At 33.3% G+C, this 22,747-nt stretch overlaps 1 protein-coding gene across 10 annotated transcripts in view; it reads left to right on the top strand.

The window, feature by feature from the left end:
* VPS13B (vacuolar protein sorting 13 homolog B) overlaps nt 1-22,747 on the top strand; it is a 627,348-nt gene that overhangs the window by 223,914 nt on the left and 380,687 nt on the right. For 9 of the 10 annotated variants that reach the window (XR_006725148.2, XM_045517215.2, XM_074352636.1 and 6 more), the window contains exons 20-21: nt 14,147-14,256; nt 17,786-17,933. Coding sequence is in view for 9 of the 10 variants with exons in the window: in XM_045517215.2 (XP_045373171.2) it covers nt 14,147-14,256; nt 17,786-17,933 (258 nt within the window). In the remaining variant the exon portion in view is untranslated. The remainder of the gene's footprint in view (nt 1-14,146; nt 14,257-17,785; nt 17,934-22,747) is intronic. The other variant, XM_074352632.1, reaches the window with a different exon arrangement.

The raw sequence follows: 22,747 nt of genomic DNA on the forward strand, positions 1-22,747 counted from the left end.
TTTAATTCCTTTTTCAAAATTTTCTTTCAATCTGTAACCATCTGTACATAACCATCTAATTTCCTTGATGAACATAGTCCAAGGTAATTTTTTTCTTTGACTACAGTTTTAGCTGTATTTATTTATTTACATATATATTATATAAAATATATTTTATATATAATAACTATATTTATATATGCATTGTTTTCACTGTTTATTATATTGTATCATATTTAAATATGTGTTTATTTTTATTTTACCTTATGGTTGTAATTTGATTAATATAATTGTTTCCTTCCATGTAGTTCAGTTACACTTCTAGTACCAGGGATAATGTTCTACCAAATAATGTTGGCCTATATATTATGATTACTAGCAAATATCTTTACCTTGGTGTCTAATAGACACCCCAAATTCCCATTTCTCAAATTGCTATCTCTACCTCTCTCTTCAAACCCATTTCTTATTTTAGTTCATTTCATCAGTAATTGTACCACTGTATCTTCTTACTGGCTTGAGCCATTCTTTCCTATATCTTACATCTAATTTAGTTATGGAATGTTATGTCTACCTCTCAAATAAAATATTTCTGACTTCTTTTGTGTCAGGCTATGCTTTTATGGTTTATGTCCTAAATGCCTAATTAATTATAAAAGTACCAAATTTTACCAATTTTTTTTTGCCTCTAACCCCTCAGTCCATAATTCATGCTCTGTTCATTTTGATCATTCTGAAATGCACATTTCTTTTTCTCCAGGTTGAAAATCTTCAGTGGCATTTAACAGCCTCAGAATAAAATACTAACTCCTTAGAATGAACATTCATGATCTAGTAATGTGCTTTACGTATCTTCAGCTCCAGCCTTTTAAAATTACTTGTATTTTCCTAAAGACGCTGACTTTCCCTTACCCATGTATTTGCACAAGTGGTATTTATACTTGTGGTGTCCTCCCTGCTTCTTGTCCGGCAAGGGCAGAATTCTACTCCTTCTTTAGAACTCCATTCAGAAATCATTTATCTTTGTACCTTGAGTGCCTTGTACAGTATCTTATACATATTAGATCTATAAATGATAGGTGAAAAATGGAAAAAAGGGAGGGAGAGAAGAAGAGAGGGTTGACTAAATCATATGCACAAGGTAAAATGAAATAGATTTAGCTTTATAGGCAATTTAGGACAAATTTAAGGTACTTGATTTCAGTCACATGCATATCCTTTGGGCAGGGAAGTATAGAATACCTTGATTGATAATCCCACTAAACTATGTGTGATTCCAAGGGAGAGTGCGTGATAATTCCTGGGAGGGAACTGGATGGAATGCTTTTACCAGAAGAATCAAAAGAAGAGTTTTTTGGGTTCCTCAGAAAGCAGAAGCTAAGAGAAAGGCTTATGTGCACTGTTATTAGGGATTATAGTCAGATTAAGGTTATGAGTCAGCAAAGGAGGGAGACCTATATGGAGACGTATAGTCTAGTTGGCTACCACTACTTCCTAGGACAGTTCTTTCTGGGAGAGATTTTTTTTTACCCCCACTGGCTCCCACACTCCATTGGTCAAGGTTCTACCCTTCAGGGCACTAACTTTGCTGCTGTTCCAGCTTCTGCTTATGTTTGTGGGCACTGAGTGTGGAACAGCACTGTTCCTTATCTCAGGAGTTAGCTGGGAGGCCCTGGATCCAGAGGAAGGGACGTGTTGGATGGGCACAGGTCTAGGCTCTGTCAGTTTGCCCTGATGGAGTTGGTTAGGAACCCACACAGAGGTGACCACCACTGCAACTGCGAGAGTAATTTAGGCACAAGTGGGGAATTAGAGGTATTTGAGTCACAAGAAAGGAATGCCGGAGAGTAAAAAGCAATAGCTGTCTGCTAAAAATGACGCACGAAAAGGCTCATCATGAAACATTAAAGAAAAAAATGTATTATAGAATGTAATGCTCGTTATATCTTTAGAAAATATATTTGTTTCTGGATACCAGCTTCATGTGACTACAGTGTAGACATAGATGTTGAAACAGCTGGGATTTAAGTCCTCAAACATTAGGAGTCTTATATACAGCCAGATGTTAATATTGATTAAAAATATTTTCCTTCTAGTTTTTGTGGACTATAAAATATCTCCGCATATCCTATATTATTTATATAATCAGAAAAAAGCTTAACACAACATATATGAAGTGGTATCACATTGGAATATTGGATTACAGGCCAGGAAACAGATCTATTTGTTATCAGTAATCAAAATGTGTCTTATATTTAGTAATATTTGGGATATTCTTTGATTTGAAACATATTTTTCAATAATTGCTTCTGAATGAAATGAAACTATACTTAACAATAAGTACTTGAAAGATTAAAGGTAAATATAATCAATTATTCATATATTCATTCATTGAATTTAGCATTTTCTATGTACCAAACCCTGTGCTTGGCATTGGTCACATGTGAACAGTAGAGATAGTCTGTGATCTCACAAGCTTACATTGTATCTGAGGAGGGAGATGATGAGTAAATAAAAAATTATATAATCATAAATATAAACAAAGATACTGTATGACAAAGAGTGGGAAAACCTAGTTTGGATAGAGAGATCAGAGACAGGCCTGTATGAGGGATAACAGAGAGGTGACTGATGGAGCAGCATAGAATTTGATAAGTTCAAGGATAGTTGGTTATGGTTAGCGGGGAAGAGGGTCAGAGATGAGATTGCAGAGAGGTGAGTCAGATGTGTCATGGCTTTGTAGGCTATGAGAAGAATTCTACATTTAATGCAAAGGAGGTTGGGAAGTCAGTGTTTGAAGCAGAGGAATAACATTTTTATTACCTAAACACATGAAATCTTTAGATATTTTCATATATTGTTCTTATTATAGATGTAATTATATCTCTGGTAAGTACAATTTGGAAAGTTAAGAAATCTAGAAAGCAGAAGAAAAAAATTAACCTGCAAACCATTATAAAATTTTTTTATGTCATCCTAGGGTTTTTTCCTGCTATGTATGTACTTCGTGTTAAATTGTATTTAAAATTTCTGTTTATGTCCTAAATATTTTCTTATCACAGTCTTCATAACTATCATTCTAATGATCGTGTGCTATTTTGTCACTTAAATACATCAGTTTTCTTAATTAGTCCTGACTGTTAGAGATTTAGATCATTTCAAATATTCTATTGTAAATAATTAAATGTGAAATTCTTGATGGTAAGTAACCCCTATATTTCCTTAGCATAGATTTCTAGAAATGAAATTAATTAGTTAACAGTATTAACTCTTTATTACCAAATTCGTATGTAAACTGTTAATTAAACTCCTGCCAGCAATGTGTTAACAAGGGTCAGCAAACTTTTTCTTAAGGGGCCATCTACTACATATTTTAGGCTTGTGGGCCATATGATCTCTCTAGCAGCTACTCAGTTCTACTGATTTTGTGCAAAAGCAGCCATAGACAATATGTAAACAAATGGGCATGGCTGTGTTCCAAAACACTTTATTTATTAACGTAATTTTACCGAACTATCTCAGTCTGTGAACCGAAGCCTGTATACACTATCAGTTTTACTGTAACCTTGCTAGCATTTCGATTTAACCTTTTAAAATTGTATGTATAGAAATTTTGGGAATTAAATAAATTTGACAAACTTATTTTAAAAAGTTCTAAATCACATGTCACTCAAAGCATCATTTTCATTTTTTAAAGTTTACAAGGTAGTATGAAATTAGTATGCTTTATAATTGTGGTTGAAATTAATAGCTATAGCAGTAATTCATTAATTTTCCTCGTGTTCTGTATTTTTTATACTTGCTCCATATTAATCTTTGATGTTACAGAAGACTCTTATCCAGTTTGAATTCCAAGAATAGTAATGACTTCTTAACTCTTTTAAGGATTGGCAACCATGAATTCGATTTAATACTGGAATGCTGTTCAGAAACCGAAACTCTGAATTTTAAAGCCTCTACTTTTGTCAACTAATCCTCACACCCGTGTAAGCTTTGTAACCTTGAGAACTCTGTATAAGGCTAATGTTGCCTGCTCTTCAAATTTACGTGTATCTTCTAGTGTTTTATGTCTATGTTACAGAGGAAAGATGTAAAAACTGCAACCTTAGGTAGAATAAAGTATTGGCATATTTCAGAGACCTGCTGTTCTTTATGTTGTGCTATATGGTGTGAATAGAGTAAGATTCTAGATGACCATCATCTCTACTAAGTTCTCTACTAAGTATTTTTGGAAAATAGTAAATAGGCTAAATTAAACATGCAAATTTACTTTTTGAATCAGTCATCAGTTTTTTTCCCCCAAAGGCAAGCCATATCAGGGGGGAAGATCATTTTAGTTTCAGGTTACTTTGTGAAAAACATAAATATTAGGGTTTTTTTTTCTGATACATGCAGATAACACTTTTTAAAACGTTTTAAAATTTATGGTGATCCTAGTGTTCTTATATTTAAAAAGCAGCCTTAATTTCTGAAAAACTGAAAGAAATAACTTGGCTGGAGAAGAATGACTGATGGGATGAAGGGCAGTATCCTGGACTTAGGAATGTTAGAAATCTATCCTGTGATTTACGGCACAAGATTTCAGATGAAATGAGAAGTAATGATATCAAATATCAGAAAATGCATGCTTGACTGGTCTTCATCAAAAAAGCATTGCTTTTCATTTCCGCGTTGATTTATTATTATTAATAAAAATTCAGTATGCAAAGAGTTCATAATTAAATCAAAATGTATATTCTGTCTCTTAGTTAGTCTGCTGAATATTATCATAATTTTGAGAGAGTCCTTTCCAACCACTACTGGTATATGAAATTTAAAAACTACAGACACTGTGGATAACTTTGAAGATTCCAGTTCATTTTACGAATCATCATAATAAAAAACATTTATTAAGTTTCCTGCTAGCATCTATAACAAGAAATACATGTGTATGATCCTTAACTCTGTGTGCTTAAAATTTAAGCCAGATGTGGGTAACTTTCATATAGTCAGCAAAATGAAAATTCTAAATCAGTACATTATTAATTATTTAGAACCAAGCAATCATAGATTATCATTATTGGCTTTAAATGCCTTAAACCAACTAAATACACAGTTTTATTCTGAGTTATTGTACACTGATTCATAGTTTATGCTTCATTAATTCAAAAGGTAATTCTCTCCTATTGTTGACAGTGTCTTTACAGTGCTCGTAGCCTCAGGTTATTTTAAATATGCTAATAAAATTGATGTATGTTAGAGTTTGGGGCCTATGTTTAAAAGAAATGGAGAAATATTTGAAATTAATAAAGCTATCATAATATTAGCAATAGAAAAAAATTTACTGAAGTATATGAGTCAATGATAATAAGTGATTATATGCTGATTTTATTTTGATTATATTTCACTGTAAAGTTCAGTTTAAATTGAAGAATTGGTTTTAAAGATTACTTTTTAAAAGACTCTAAATTTGTTCAGATTGGTTTGGTGCAGGATATTGGATTGGGTATTCTGAATGATGAAAATCCTGAATAAAGAATAGTGACAAGTTGAAAATAAAAGAAGACTTACGAGATCTGGTAATTTCCTAATGGTTTTTACTTGTGGTGAATCAAATTTTTGCTTTTGTTTCTTCTTTGAACCAAAGTTTTTGTTGAAATTCAAGTTTTTGATCAGGAAAAATGCTGATGTAGCTTCATGCTTTTAGAATATCAGCAATATAGTAATATATTTTTTAATCATGAAGTAGTATGTTTGTTCTCCCTTGATTTATATACAGCTTGGTTCATAAACTTGCAGATTTTTTTTAAACAGCGTTATCAGTTGTATATTCACCAACATCTACACATATCACTGTTTTATGTTTTAATATACTTACATAATAATACCTGAGATTTCTCTGCAATACACTTGCATATGCACTTTAACTTTTTCACTTTAAATATACTATTCTGCCCTTGTTTCTGTGTCATTACATACCTCTGTGCTTCATCATTTAATAGCTGAATGGTGTGCCATTAAATAATTGTAATTTAACTATATATGTAGGTTTTTTTTACATGTTTTTGTTGCTGTGTTACTGTAAATAATACTACAAATGAACATCTTTGTGCATATACTTCTAAGAGCATCTACAAGTGTTAATGTAGGATTCCAAGAACTAAAATTGCTGCATCAATGAGTTGTACATTTAAAATTTTAATAGGTAATTCCAAAATAGCCTTCCAAAAGATTGTACCGCTTTCTTTCAGCAGTGCATGAGAATGCTTTATACTTCACAGCCTTATCGGTAATAGAATTTAATTCATTTAAATTTTTGTTAATTTGTCATTGAAAAATTATCTTATTGTTTGGCCTTGAATTTCTTGGCTGTTAGTAATGTTGAACATTAGTAAAGGCTGGTTGTATTTATTTTGTGAGTTGTCTATTTTCTTTTTCCATTTTCCTGCTTGGTTGTATATATTTTTTTCTTAGTAATTTTTAGGAGGTCTTCATATGTCATGAATATTATCTTTGTTATCTATTTTTCCTAATATTTTCTTCTAGCCTGATTTTTGCCTGTACTTTTGTCTATGATATCCTTTATCATTTAGAACTTCTAAGCTTTTTGCTCTGAGACCTGTCCATAGATACCTCTATGGTTTTAGGATTTTATGTCATGAATATAAAGTTAGAGGTAAGAACTTTGAAATGCCACAAAGTATTAATTATTGACACATATCTCTTCCAATTGAGAAATAAGACACAATAGTCACATAGAAGGAAACCGGTTACTAACTTAATACCTGAGAAAACCAATTAGGTAACTGTTTGACCTAGGGAGAAAAAAAGAAAAATAACAGTAGGAAAAATAAAATAATGCATGGAGTCTTATTGAAGTCCAGTTCTTCTGCCTTCTCTGTACCTGAACTGGACTGGAGAAGAACACGCAACCAGGATGAGTTAACTCATTTTGAATTCATGACGAGGAAATGCAGATGTGTCTTTCATGTTACAAAGCAATAGAATGTATCACTATTTCACATAGCCTGCAGTTTCCTAAAGCACTCATTATCTCCTTTGCCATTCTTATGTTTAACTTATGACATTCTTATTTACTGAGAAAACTGAGTTGAGTCAGTGGCTAAATTGAGCTCTATAATACTCACTATTGCAGTTGGGCAGAGAATGGAAAGGGTAGTGGTGATAAGCAGTCTTAATTATGGAAGTTAATTTGAATCAAAGGATGTGTAGTCTTTGGATAGATGGAAATAAAAAAGTACAGTTGTACATAAATAGGTGTTTAATAAGTATTTTTAACTTCATCTAACTTGGGCTTGAGAGTAACATTGATATATGTATATGTTTGTGTGTGTATGTAATAAAAATAAAAATTTTAAAGAGGTCTTTATTAACCACCATATTTTACTCTTTCTGGTGTCCATTCCTTTCCTAGAATTGAATTTCTGTCTGGTATAATTTCCTTCCAGACTAAAGTACTTCCCTAATAATTTCTAATAGTGCAAGTGTTTTGGTGACAAATTGTTCTTGTTGTTTTGTTTTTTTAATTCTGTCTTCATTTTTAAAGAATATTGTCGTTGGATATAGAAATCTAGTTTGTCTTTTCTTTTAGCACTTTAAAGATATCATTTCATTGTCTTCTGGCTACCATTAATTTTGATGAGAAATTATCCTTATTGTGTTTCCCCATATATCTATATATTGTGTCTTTTTCTCTGTATGATTTCAGAAGTTTTTTCTATCTTTGGTTTTCTGTGTTTTGATGATGATGTGTCTAAATCTGGTTTTCTTTTCATTTATTCTTCTTGGGGTTTGCTGAGCTTTTTGAATCTGTCAGTTGATATCATACATCTGTTTTGGGAAGAATTGTAGAAAGAATTCTTCACTTATGATATTGTATTTTTTGAATTCTGGTATTTCCATTTGGCTCTTTTTAAGTTTTTGTCTCTTTGCTGCAATTCCCCTTCAGTTCATGCTTGTTATCTACCTTTTCCACTACGTTCTTTAGCATATTTCTCAGAGCTCTGTAAAGTTCCTGTTTGATAATTCTAGTATCTGCCACCTTTGGGGCTGGTGCTATTGACTGTTTTCTTCTTTGATATTAAGTCATTTCTTCTTGTTTTACTGTGTGTTTCATTTTTTTTTTTTTATTGAATGCCAAACATTGTAAAACGAGTAATAGAGCCTGTGGTTAAAAAAAAAAAAAAGTTTATGCCCAGAAAGGGGCATACCTCTTATTTTGTTACATTATTGATGTAGTTGAGTTGGATCTGGTCTTTGCTTTCTGTTCTCTCGTTGACCTGGATCTGATTCTTGCTTTACTTATATTAAGTCACTCCAGACTTCAAATATTTTTGAGAGCAGGATCAGAGTTTTCTTTAAGTGTGGCTTGTGATTTTCTCTCGGTTCTTCTGACCCACCCACAGACTTCAGCACGCCTTGTTCATCTGTCCTTAGTTCCTCTTTTCTTCTCCTGGCACAGGTTGTCCTGCTTGGTGCTCACTGAACAGTTCAGAGTGGCTATGAGATTTCTCTCAGTTCTTCTTTGCACTCAGCCTTCATCAGGCTCCATGCGCCTGTGCACCAGTGGGATCTTTCTCATCTTTCCAGACCTGTCCCTCATTATTCTGATGAGCATTTGGTGGAGGCTTGTTGAAAAGGGATGGCAGGTGGGTGGATTCCCTGTGTGTCTAGGGTTCTCAAAGATTCTATACTGTCATTTCAGCCCCCAACTAGCACTTTAAACATTTGTTAAAAGTTCAGCTGTTCTCTTCTTACCAGCTTTCTTCTCCTCTGTTGCTGTGTCGAGAATGAAAGCCACTATTCATTCCTTCTGCCCTATGAGGGGCCTTTCACTTTTATGATTTTTGTTCATAAAAAAATCTGTCCGATGAATGTTGAAAAGCTTTGATAAGTTACATGACTTGTTCTTATTGTTACAATGGGATCGAGTGTTCTTGTGATTTTCTACATCCTAAGAGAAGGGGAAATAACTGTTAATTAAGTAACATGAGCTACCATACACACATAGCTAAAAGATCTTATGATTCATTTATACTAAATTTGATAGTTACCTTGGATAATCAGATGCCAGCAGTTGGCAGTGCATCCCTGCTCTGTCCTTTCTTAGCCTTTGATTGCTCTGTCTTGCATTTATTCCCCACCCTTGTTTTTGAAGTATTGTTTCTTCCTTTTTTGTTTATGTAACTGTGTAGCCAGAATTCTTGAAATTATTCATAAAAATAAGAGTAGCAAATATTTCATAAGAGATTTCACAAATTAAAATACTTCATAAGAGATTTCACAAATCTTAAAGTTGTTACTTTATTGTAGTTGCATAATAGAAAAATAGTGAGTTTTAGCCACTTAAACTTAGATGAAGATTCATATATCTGTGCTTTTGTCTCATTCATTGATTCAAGATAAGTGAAAGACACTTTTTTCATGTTAATAATTTGATATTTTACAAGACAGTCTAATTGGTTGACAGGGTTTCTGTAGCTAACAAGAAATATGTATGTTTAACTTCACTGCTCTGCAATTTTGGACTCTAACCCTTAATTCAGTTCTCATTCTTCAGCTTAGGATGTAACTGAAAATGACAGTGGTTCCTTGGGTTAACTAATTGGTGAAGCCTGAATGGAATGTGGATAAGTGAGCCATTTTGGCAGTGTGCAGAGAAGTAAAGCACACTTTTCTCATTAGTTGTCTCCCAGGCTAAAATTAAACAGAATAATATATTGCCAAATTTTAGTGATTTATGGGGACTCTGTTCTGAGTCAACTCAGTATCAGACTAATTGTCTGCACACTTATATATCAAAACTTGTGTATCTTGTAAATGGAGTGTACTATAAAAAATATCCCCTTAAATTTAAAAGAACATAATCTCTAAATTATAATTTCATTTATATTGTTGTTAAATTAATAAGATTATTCTCTCTCTTTTTTTTTTTTAACTTGTTTAACACTCATGAGGTTCAAGTTCTGGCTATGTCATTTAGTCATTTTTGGTATAATGTAATCATGTAACTTATATGGATGTTGGTGAAGTATTTAACTTTTTCATTATAATATAATAAAACCTTCAAAATTAATTGTTCACATGAAAATATTTACTTGTTTACATTTGTTTCTCTAAAATCCCAATTTAAAATTGTGCTAATAACTTTCTGAGAACATTTTTCAAAACTTACTCAACATGTTTAGTTTTTCACACATACAAAAAGACTTTTAAAATAACTTGCCTAAAATGGAGAATGTCTGTAATTCCTTAATTTACTGTTATGTTTTTCAGTTTGCATAATTTTAAATTTAAAACACACAGATCTTTTTGCATATTTTTTATCATAATTAAGAAAAAGTTTATATGTTGCTTGTATTTGAGATGTATAATATTAGAACAAAACTTATCCAGATTTATTTGCTTTTAAAAATCAATTTAAATTCTTCTTTTATCATCTTTTAATTGTTCGTTTAGGGTCTTTTCTGATCTTTTTCTCATCGGTGTTTTGTATCTCTGTTTAATGTAGGTCTATTTTTAGTTATACAGTTTGGGTTCATTGGGCTTCTTGAGTGTGAGGCTTACTGTCTTTCAACAGTTTTGTAAAGTTCTCAGCTGTTACCTTTTTAACAATAGTGCCTCTGTTCATTCCTTATTAATTCCCTTTGGAATCTCATTAGTTTTTCTTACTCAGTCCTCATATCTCCTAACATCATTTTAATAGTTTTCTTTCATTTTTCTATCTCAGATGTATTCTGAGTTATCTTACTGTGTTTCTTCTATTTCATTAATTTTCTCTTCAGTGACATCTAATTTGGTGTTTAACCTACCCAATGAGTTTTTTACTCAACAATTAAACCTGTCATTTCTATAATTGCCATTTTTCTTTAAAATATGTTCTTTGCTTATACATTCTCATTGTTTGTTCCTCTTCATGATTTCATACTTTTGTGTTTTAAACATTTCCTGCATAGCTGTTTTATATTCTGTATTCGAATGTCTTCAGTGCTTGAAAGTCTGAATTTGTTGTTTATTTGTTTTTCTGACCCCCACTTACTTGCCTCCTGCAGTGCTTACTGATTTTTTTAAACGAGAACCATTTACAGATCTTAGTTTGTGGCTATTGTATGACAATGAATTGGAGAATTTTTTCAAAGAGAAAACTTTGTTCTGCTTTTTGCTAGTGGCTGTAAGGAAGAAAGAAAATCTAAAGCTCATCTGCTTCTCTTTTCTGTTGTCCCCAGTTTGAGAATTCTAATTATATTTTCTCTCATGTCAACTGCACCTGTTTTTTAATGTTCCCTTTTCAAGAAGTAGCTAGTTTCAGATCTTTTCAGTAATTATTTTGGTGTTTACATCCATATTTTTAAATAACAGGGCTTTTCCTGCTCTTTCTTGATTGTTCATTTTAGAGCATCATTTATTATTACCTTACTGTGGAAAATGAAAATTGGCCAACTTTTACCCTCTTCAGCTCCCATCACACATTCCTCTTAGGTACCCATAGTCCCAGTTTTGCTGTATCATACATTTGATTAATCAATTAATTCATTTTTTCAGAATTTACATTGTTCTGTCTATAAATATTACTCATGGCACAGTCATGTTTATCCTATGATTAGTTATCTTTTACTGTATAACATTTTCCCCATATTTAATAATTGGGTTTATTATTACTAAGTTTTCCATGTATCTGTCACTAATTTACTGTTGTGATCCTGGGGATTCCCATGACTTTTTTCCTATGTTGGATCCTTTGTCTTCTGGATCCCCATGTCTTTTTTCTTGTATTTCCTTCTTTTGATGAAACACATCCTGTATTGTCAGCCATGTATTATTTTGGTGTGTTTAGTATTTGTGATACTAATTATAAAACAAACTATAGTGGGGTCATGTAGCAATTCATAGTAATTTAAATCTAATTGTAATTTCTTTTCTGTGTATGGATTTTTAAAAAGTCTTAACTTTTGTGATTGAATTTTACATTCTTGAATTTAAATATGTTTTTGAACTCTCTATTTAAATGTGTTCAACTCATTTCTTTAAAATAAAAAGGTTTTGATAAGCAGTTTTTAGTAATTAAGGCCAAGTTCTGTTTCTCACCTAGTGACTAACATATTTGAAGAGGATGAATTGTTATAAAACAGGAGCGCTCTTTAAATTAACTCTTGTTGTTTTTATGTACTGTATCTTGCTACATTTTTATACTAATATATCTGTGTACTGTATTTTTGTTAGTTTGCAGATATGGTAGTGACTGGTATAGTAGAGCTATTATTTTATCTTTCTTAATATAATATAGCATTTTAAGCCTTTATTCTGTACACTAGTAGTAGTTTTTGAGAAGTAGAAGAATTTAGATTCTTATGAGGGATCTGCATTCTATTAGAGGAAAAATATATGTTAAATTGCCTTTTCCAATTGACTTCAATTATAAACCCCCTGTTTTGCAGTCATTTTGTATTTAGCCTCTCACCATCGTCCCTTTCTGATATATGTTTGAGTGAATCACTGATCACTAGCACATGCATTTGTACATGGAAGTAGGGATTGCTCGTGTTGTCTTGGCATGCTGCCTACGAGTCTGTGCTGATTGTGGTCCCTGGGGGAAGCAGCACTGTAAGGCAGAACAAGAGTTCACATGGCAAATTTTGGTTCTTTGAAAATTCTGTGCAAAGCTTTGAAAAAAGTGGAAATTTCTCTTTCATTTGCTTCCTCTCCTCCATTCTTGTATCTTCATCTTTGTGTGGTTCACTTTTCATAGGACTCTGTATTAATGCTAATTATACTAATTGTACTAGTTGTTTAAATTATATGCAGCATTATAAAACAAATGGCTCTTTCCTCCAACTAATGTGAGAATCTATTTACCTTTTATTGTGACTTTTTTTTCAGTCCCTGCCAGGTGGTAGGTACTTTTTTAGATGCTGGAAATACAATTGAGAGCAAAACTGACTAATACCCTTTCCTTCATATTCCATACATCCTAGTGGAGCTAATTGTATTTTTTTAATTAAAAGATATATGTAGAAATGTAAAATCTTATTTATGGATATTTATCACTTGCCACACATAAATTTAAAATGGGATACTTTGCTTTAGTTAAGTTTATGTGAGCTACTTTTTCTCAGAGAGGGACAAAAATATTTTAGTTAGTAGGATGGAATTGCAACTTGTTACACTTCAGCTTTGTGTTTTATGTCAGAGTGTTGGCCTACATTTCATCTAGGCAGATCTCTCTCTTTGCTTCTGCACATTTAAAGCTGTAATTTACAGTGATGTATTGAGTGGTTATGATAATACTTCCTTTCACATCATGAGTTAGTTTTGTAATATAAACAAAAGAAGGAGATAATACTCCATTCTCATGGCCAGTATAGAAATTATTATTTGCCTAAAAATTAAACTTATTACTATTTTGTGAAGACAAGTGCACTTTTAATGAGATGTAAGTCACATTCCATAAAATACTTTAAAATGCATAATTTAATGGTTTTTAGAATATTTGCACGCTTGTACAGCAATCACCATTTGCTAATTACAGGACATTTTCATCACTCCCCAAAGAACCACATATCTATTAGCAGTTATTTCCCGTTCTTCCTTCCCCCCAGGCCCTGGCATCCACTAATCTACTATTTTTCTTTATGGTTTTGGTTATTCTGGCCACTTCATATAAGCAGAATCATATAATATGTGGTTTTCTGTGACTGACTTCTTTCACTTAGCATGTTTTCAAGGTTTATCCATGTTGTGACATGTATTGGTGCTTCATTCCTTCTCATGGATAAATAATTTTCTTCCGTTTCATGACTATGCCACATTTTGTTTATCCATTCAGCAATTCATGGGCATTGATGTTGTTCCCACTTTGTGACTATTGTGAATAATACTGCTGTAAAAATTTGTATGCAAGTTTTTGCATGGGCATGATTACAGCTCTCTTGGTATATACCTAGGAATAGAGTTGCTGGGTCATGTTGTAACTGTCTGTTTTGCTTTTTGAGAATTTGCACAATTTTAGTTTCTACCAGCAATGTGTGAAGGTTGAATTCCTCCACATCCTTGGCAACTTATTACTGTTTGTCTTTTTATTGTACCTATCCTACTGTAATTGATGTGAAGTGATATTCAGCTTATTATTTTTAGGAGGAATTGTAACAGTTTTCAAACCTTGTTTTTTTAGGTGCTGTGCTTCTTTGTAGTGTACAAGGACTAGCAGTTAATATTGACCCTATCTTATACACTTGGCTCATTTATCAACCTCAGAAACGAACCAGCAAACATATGCCACAGGTGAGAAACTCTTCATAATTCTCAATGAGTGACTCTTTTTTCCTCACTTATCAGAGTTAGGTATTTCTTCTATTGATTTTACTTATGGATGTATCAGGATTCTTATGACCCCTGCTGTACCCCTTTAAAAAATTCTTTAATTTCTTTACAAGAAATTACAGCTCAGAGTTGAGTTGAATTAATTTTTAAAGGGACTTGCTGTATAATTGCTCGTAAAGCAGATACTTTAGAGAGACTAGATTACTGGCCTGTTTTCCCTCAAAGTGCGTACATGTTTATTCTTAGAGTGCCTGATACATAAGACTTGTTTTCACTTTATTATCTCTACATTTCTTCATATTTATGTTTATTCAACAAACATGCACTGAGTGTGTCTAATCCTGGTACTGGGATGGTTGGTGCAGATGACCTGGGGTATATGTTTGATTAAGGGGGTATAAATTACAGAGTAAAGAGTAGCCAATTATAGTCTCTAGGATACTTATATGTAATTTTCCACATCACGATACAAATATAATTCTGACATTTTATTATTCCCATTTTAAAGATAAGATACTTATGCTTATTGAGCTTTACTTACCTACTGTCACATCTGGTATATTCTAGAGCCAAGAATTTTTGAGGCCAAATTTATGCAGTATTGGATTGCATTTTCCCATTGACTCAAATGCAGTTTTACAATATTCTACCTGAAATAGCTTTGTATTTTTTTTCCTGAGGTAACTTAAAGCTAGTTGATGGGAGAAAATGCATAATTATATAAGAATATAATAAATTAACTAAAGTATAACTCCGCTCCTCAAGGAGCATCTGTTAAAGGCTTTTTTTCTTTGTCCTAATGTCATTTGAGACTTCTGCCATCCTTTTCCCACTTCATGCTTCCTTTTATCAAACAGTTGCAGAATACAATGTAGTATGTTAGATATGGGGCTACACAAATAAAATCATGGTTGAGACCATTCCTCCCTCTAGAAGCAGTTAGTGCATTGGAGAGTATGAAGGAATACAGTAATGCCATTCTTAGCACAGTCCTTCCTCGGTATCCACAGGAGATTGGTTCCAGCCCTTTCTCCCACGTGGATACCAAGATAAAAACCAAGGGAGCAAGGATCTTACATGTGTCCTACACAGCTGTATTCTAAATACTTATAATGGTGTCCAACAGAGACCCTCCATAAATATTTGCTGAATGATTGCTAATGTAAGTGCTGCATGTCAGGCATGAAAAGATACTGGGTAAAGAATAAGATGAGTGACTCTTACCACTCTTCTGGAAATACGACTACCCCAGTCAAAACAAAAGCAGTGCCATTTATTTTTAGCAACCTCTCATTGCTCTGTTTACATGCTTCTACCTTTTGGTACTGGATATTCCCCCAAATTTCAGTGGTATTTTAGCCCTGGCTCTGCCTTTTCCTTGCCCCATCAATATCCATGGTTCCAAAATACCTAAGAAGCCTTTCGTCCTTCTTCCTATAAAATTTTCCTATATTATTAAATTTAATAAGTGTAAAAATACAGAAAATTATAAAGAATAAAACATACATATTCTATTATAACAATAATTACTGGCAATTTATCATATTTGCTTATTTTTAAAAGAGATGAATAAAATATTACAAGTAAAGCTAAAATCCCCTCTGATTGCTAACTGACCACCCGTTCCTCCCAGAGTCAGTCACTATTATGATACTGATACAATCCTTTAATTTTTACACCTGTATTTACTTATATACACATACTATATATGTAGCATGTATACTATATATAATATGAAATATATAATATGTGACATGTAATATATAGGGTGGTTTTGGGAAAATATAATTTTCTCTGATGATTTATTATATATTAATTTTGACCCTCAAATTTGTTCTAATTTCTTAGAGTGCTTCATCATATTCTGAGTTTATAAATGATGGCCAAGAAACCCAAGGCATTATAGAATCACTAAATATTAGAGCATAAAGGATTTTTCCAGTAGACATCTCCATCCTGTTAACTTTCATAGATGAGGAAGTTTAAATTATGCTCAGCATTTCTCATTTAGGTTTTAAATGCTATTTCTTATTTAGAGTTGTAGAAATATTGTCAGCTTGACTAAATATTTACATAACATGAAAGCAGGTGTTCTACATTGTAGTGGTTCTCACAGTACAATCTTTTCATATTCTCATTATCCTTTTTCTTGTCCTTTTACTCAGCCTAAATAACAACTTGCAAAATAATCTGGCTTTTTTTTTTCCTCTAAGTCATATGTTGGTTGAATATATTATACTGTTATATAATGTACATATGTTCTCATTGAAATATTTATTCACAATTTAAATGATATTAAATAAGACTCATAAGTTGGGTGAGGCTTATGAAAGTGTGGATGCTGTAGTGTTGAGGGTAACATTAGACTGCACTGCAGCCTGACCAGCCCCCTCCAGATTCACCATCTGATGCAGCTGTGTCACAGTTATCATCTGTTGTTTCCCAAGCTGCAATTTCCTTCTCAGTTTGTGGCTAAAACCCAACATTAGATGATTGTTTTCCACCCAGTTCAACATTGATCTTTGATCCTGCAGCAAACTTAAAATACTTTTTTAATTTTTTTTGCCAAAAATCTGACAAGATTGTGTTGGGCGTCATCAGCAGTAACATCAGACTTTATTTCAGTGAATAAAGATGAAACAGCTGCGTTATTGTCCAGCTCAGGACTCATGCATTCAATATAGGATCATAATGTTTTCCAGCTTTCCCTAACTATAGATATTTTTCTATTCTTTCTAAATATGCTGTGAATATCACCTTGTCAGACAAAATATAGAGATTCTCAGCAATTCTTAAAAAAAATTGGACTGTCCGCATTAACATGTGCATAAACACTTTACAGAAGTATGTCCCTAAAATATCATTTTATAACTTTTCATTTTCTAATAACCCTAATTTTCAAAGTTAATTTTAGTCTTGATTTATCCTTACCATATTATCTTTATACTTCTTATTAAAATTTATATTAAATTTTAATTATTTCCAAGCTCTCTTGGGTTTTGAACAGAGTTATAATTTAAAATTGAAATTAAGTGTCCTTGTGTGAGTGTGTGTGAAAGAGACAAAGAGGGTAGGTGGCAAAGATTGATTAATTTGTTTAAAGTAAAAGAGCCCCATGTACAACATGGGGTATATAATCAATTATATTGTAATATCTTTGTATGGTGACAGATGGTAACCCAACATATGATGGTGATCATTTTGTAATGTATAGAAGTATCAAATCACTATATTGTGTATCTGAAACTAACATAGTGATGTAAGCCATTGGGGGAAAAAAAAAGATAAACATTGAGAGGAAATGTATCAAAATGCTAATGATTATTATCTCTGGGGTGGTGGGGATTATGGTGATTATTAGTTTAAAAAATAATAATAAATAATGAAACCTCAACCCCAACATGTGAAGGACTTCCCGCAGGGATGCTGTGTTTAACCTTCTCTGCTTTAGAAATAGTAAATAATTTACTTTTTCATTTGGCTCTTCCAGCAGCCTGTGATAGCTGTTCCTCTTGTTATGCCAATTAGCAGAAGGAAGGAGGATGACGTGTCTGTTGGAAGTGCACCCCTGGCAAAGCAACAGTCTTATCAGGCCTCTGAATATGCCAGCAGCCCTATAAAAACAAAAACAGTAACAGGTATGTGTCAAGAACTCTAAAGGGTCTGTAATTTCACCCTACCTCTAAGCTGACAAGTTATCATGTTATCCAGGGTACAGTTTCATCAATGTTTGCCAAAGACATGAGGCTCCTGGAATGGAGACAAAAGACTTTATTATCTATGGCATTAGCAATTACCAGAGTGTTAGCATTTTCTTATGTCCTTGCCCTACGCCTAATTCCCACAGGGTGGCACAAAGAGGGCCAGGGGATACCTGTATACAGTGGATTATGTTGTAGCAGCAGAACCCTCAATGTAGGGAACCTGAACCTTTAATAATGGGTAGAAAGCATGCCTGCTGTTTTCTCTCGTGGGAAGCCCTGTGTATACCTAGCAAGACTATAAGCAAACCTGCTCAGAAAAAAGACAATGTCTCTGTCTTCTGAGGCTGTACACTGTACAGATATCCTTAAAAACACCTTTGGGAACAAAGGCACTCACTGCCTCTACTTGTAAGACGTGCAAAAGCACAAGAGACCCATGGAGAATCGTCTCCTGATAGTTCCCTCTTAAAGTGAATTCTTGCAAATGCAGAATACCTCAATCTTCTTTCCTCCTCCTCTTTTACTTTCTTAGCTAGAACATCTATGCAAATATAAAACATAAATATTCTTCCATAAAACAATGTTTTAAATTTCCTATTAATGTAATTTAAAAAATTGTATGATTTCATTTGAAATAGTGTTTTTCTCTTTAACGTCTAATAATAAGCTGTAATGAATTTGGTAAGGTATTCATAGCTTCTTACATATCATGTTTCTTGTTGTTTTTCTTGTACTTTTACCATCTTAACCTTTTTAAATGTACAGTTTGGTTGTATTAAGTATACAGACAGTCCCTGGCCCACGGTAATTTGACTTCTGGTTTTTCAACTTCATGATGGTGTTAAAGCAGTATGGATTCAGTAGAAGCCATACTTTAAATTTTATATTTGATCTTTTCAGGGGCCAATAATAGCAGTAGGATACTCTGGTGATGCTGGGCAGGGGCAGTGTGCTACAGCTTTCAGTCAGCCATGCAGTCACGAGGGTAAACAGCTGATAACACCCAAAGCCATTCTATCCCCATACAGCCATTCTCGGTTTCACCCTCAGTACAGTATTCAATAAGTTACATGAGCTGTTCAATACTTTAGTTTAAAATAGACTTTGCATTAGACAATTTTGCCCAATTGTAGGCTAATGTAAGTGTTCTGAGCACATTTAAGGTAGCCTAGGCTAAGATATGAAGTTCAGTAGGTTAGGCATATTAAATTCATTTTCAACTCAAGATATTTTCAACTTACAGTGGGTTTATCAGGATGTAACCCCACGGTATGTTGAAGAGGATGTGCATTCACATTCTTGTGAAATGCATATTTTAATTTTTAAACTGAATTTCACAGTGGAAAAATGTGTTAATTTATCCCTGAATTCTTATTAAAATAATCTTGTAGTTTTATATCCTCAACCTAAGGTCCAAAGATGTTATGTTCATCCCTGTGTTATATAGTATTTTTGGCACAGGAAGACCAGGGTTTGTGATACTGCACTGGGCTTGATTTTCCTTTTTTTCAATAAGAAGCAGACATCCTCTTCCAATCTCAATTAAGCAGTTTTAAGTAGCTGGTTGCAGGGGGAACATGTGCTTGATGGCTGAAAATGTGTTGACAGCAGAACAGCACAATTTGAGTGATATAGGCACGCAGGGCAGGCCAAGCCAGAATAAAAGCATGTTTCACATGAAGATAATATATTATCACAGAATTCTAAATAATCTTCTAGAGAATCTGTATTTTCTTTAAGACAAGGAAACCACTAAAAGCTATGACATCTGTTTACCCTATGTTTTGGAAATGTTATGAACATTAATTTGGAACTCTTGATGAAAATGTCTGTAATGGAGATGAAAACTTTAAAAAGCAGGATACTTCATAAATGATGGCTTTTTTAAAAATATGAGCCATTTTTATCTTAGATGTTTATGTATTACGTCTCGTCTAAAAGCACTGTGAGTACACAGTTAAAATAACAGAAGGCATTTTAATTTGACTCTTTAAATGCTACCGAGATAATAATGAAGATGTGATAATTAATGATGTAAATTTTAGTAGATACTGCTGTTAATTAAAATTGTAGAGCTTCAGCTTCTGCCTGTGATGGAGTAACAGGGACTAGATTTATATTCCTGTTGTAAATAACTAATAAACTGGTCAAAACATATGAGAGAACAAAAAAAGTTTCTAAACATCAGACAATAGGCAGTGCAGGACTATGATCCCTCATAGAAGGGAAACCAATTAGTTGAACCTTAGGGTTGCCCAGGCTTTTTAGCTGAAGGCGCATTCCAGTCTGCGGAACAGGGTGGGATATATCAAGCTGAACGCAGCTGTATTGCTGAGTTGAGGTTTAGGGAAGCAAAGGGATCAAAGTAAAAGGAGGCAGCAATAGCTGGAAATTACAGGACAGAGATCCAGAGAGAGAAAACTGTGTAGCAAAAGAGCTTCATAAATCAGCAGTGGATTTATCCTTGAGTATTTGCCAAATAGTGAGATGTGCACACATAGGATGACCAAGGAATGATACCCAGGTCTGAATGATCCCCAGAGCTCACACAGGACTGGAAGGCATTCAGGTTCCTACTATGCATAGTTCACAATTTCCGTTGATCATTTGGGAAATTGAATAGAGACCCCAAAAAGGCTGTGCCTCAAGAGTGGAGCTAAATTATCCATAGGAAAGCCTATACTAGACCCATCTTAAATAAGCTTTAAAATGCCTCTCTGAAGAAACCAGAACAAGGAGTTATTCCACTGCTGGTAAAACGAAGCCCAGTGCTGTTAAGAGGAATACAGTAAGATCCAGACAGGTAACAACTTAAAAATCACAGTGTCAAGTATTGAATCAAAAACTATTAGAGATGCAAAGAAACAGGCAACTTTGACCAGGAGGGAAACTAGCCAATAGAAATAAACTGAGAAATAACACAGATGATAGAATTGGCAGGTACATTAAATGCCTGTGCGTTAAAATAGGTATTATAACTACATCCAGGTGTTTAAGAAAATATGAATACATTTCAGAGAGAAATGGAGGGTATAGAAAAGAACTGAGCCCAAATCTAGAGATGAAAAATATAGTATCTGAAATGAGAAACTCACTAGGTGGAATTAGCAGGAGAGTAGACATTGCAGAAGAACAAATCAATGAAATTGAAGACGTAGTGATAGAAACTGGCCAAAATGAGGCACAAAGAGAATAAAAGGGAAAAAATGTACAAAGCTTTAGTGAACTGTGGGGTGAAAATTAGGGTAATTACAGTAGGCATCACTGAAAGTTGATATTTGACCAGATACTTGAAGCAAGTGAGGGAGTAAGGCATGTGGATACCTGTAGAAAAATCATATGGGATTGTATGTATATTTAGGAATAAATCATCTAACCTTTCATTTTATAATCAAGGAGATTGAATCATCAAGAGGTCAAGCAACTTACCCAAGCTTAAAAAATATTTAATGAGACTTTTTAGAAATGAAAGTCCCAGGTTACAGTAGTCATTGTGTGATTATTAGTTGTCTCTTTTATTCCTTAATCACATAACCAACCCTAAAAATAAGGTCTATGTAAAATTTCCCCGCTAAAACCTAATACATAATCAGCTAACCTCTTAGTGTCTTTTTTTGTATCAAAGGAATATTTTAAGTTTTCAGCCCAGTTCCATAGGACTAAGATGGTGAAGAATTTTGCATCAGAGCTACCAATGTAGGTATAGTGGGAAACACCTAACCTCTGTGATGATCAAGGAGGTTCCTTCTGCCTTTAATTGGGTGTCACTTCAGTGGCGTAACTCCTGGGTGAAACTCCAAAGTGAGCTACTACTACTGACATACTTTTTCTTGCATGAGAATGGAATGATTCCCAGAGCTCACACAGCTTACACGTCCTTAAATATATCCCAGAGTCATTGATGCTTCTAATAAAATTTAAAATTTATGATGTTTCAGATGTTTAAAATTTTTGTCAGGTATACGGAAATTCTGTTTTATTTGGTTTTCAAAGAGAATTAAATATGCCATGTATAACTGAAAAATTGTGCTCTACACTGGAATTTGACCCAACATTGTAAAATGACTGTAACTCAATAAAAAATGTTTAAAAAAATAAAATAAAATAAAAAGAATTAAATATGAAAAATCCTGAATTTTTTAAAGCACTTTGTATTATAGATAGTGAAAGGTTTCAGATTTTTTTTTTTAAAAGAATCTTTTGACAATGAACTTGGGCTATTATGTAGAATATTTCTAATTATTTTTTTCTGACCTCATTTCAAAACATAGTATTTTTAAATTAAGCAAGAGTTCAGTAATTTAGCTATGATCTTAAGATTGTGTTAAGTTTGGCTGAAAATATCAGAAAACCCTTGTTCAACCTTTGGTTTAAACAAGATCAAATTTTGCCTCTCATGTGAAAGCTTCGAGTAGACACCCAGAGGTGTTAAGTTTCTCCAAGATGAGGTACTTTCTCTTCCACTATGGGTAGCCTGTGATGCAAGGCCTTCTGGTCCACAGTGGATGTTTCAGTAGTTTATCATATCTGCATTTCAGTGAGCAGAAGTGAGTAAACAGGAGTCTTTTATCTCTTTAAAAATTAAACAGAAGTTGTATACTCCACTTTTGCTCCATTTCTCTGGGCCACAAGTTAGTCACATGATTGTATCTAGCTGCACAGGGATCTCAGGATTGCAGTCTGTATTCTTTGAGGCACATGCCTGGCTAGAATGTGTGGGTTCTAACAAAGAAGGGGGAGAATATATA

Source organism: Camelus bactrianus, chromosome 25 (assembly GCF_048773025.1).
Source record: "Camelus bactrianus isolate YW-2024 breed Bactrian camel chromosome 25, ASM4877302v1, whole genome shotgun sequence".
In the NCBI taxonomy this organism is placed as follows: Eukaryota; Metazoa; Chordata; class Mammalia; order Artiodactyla; family Camelidae; genus Camelus; species Camelus bactrianus.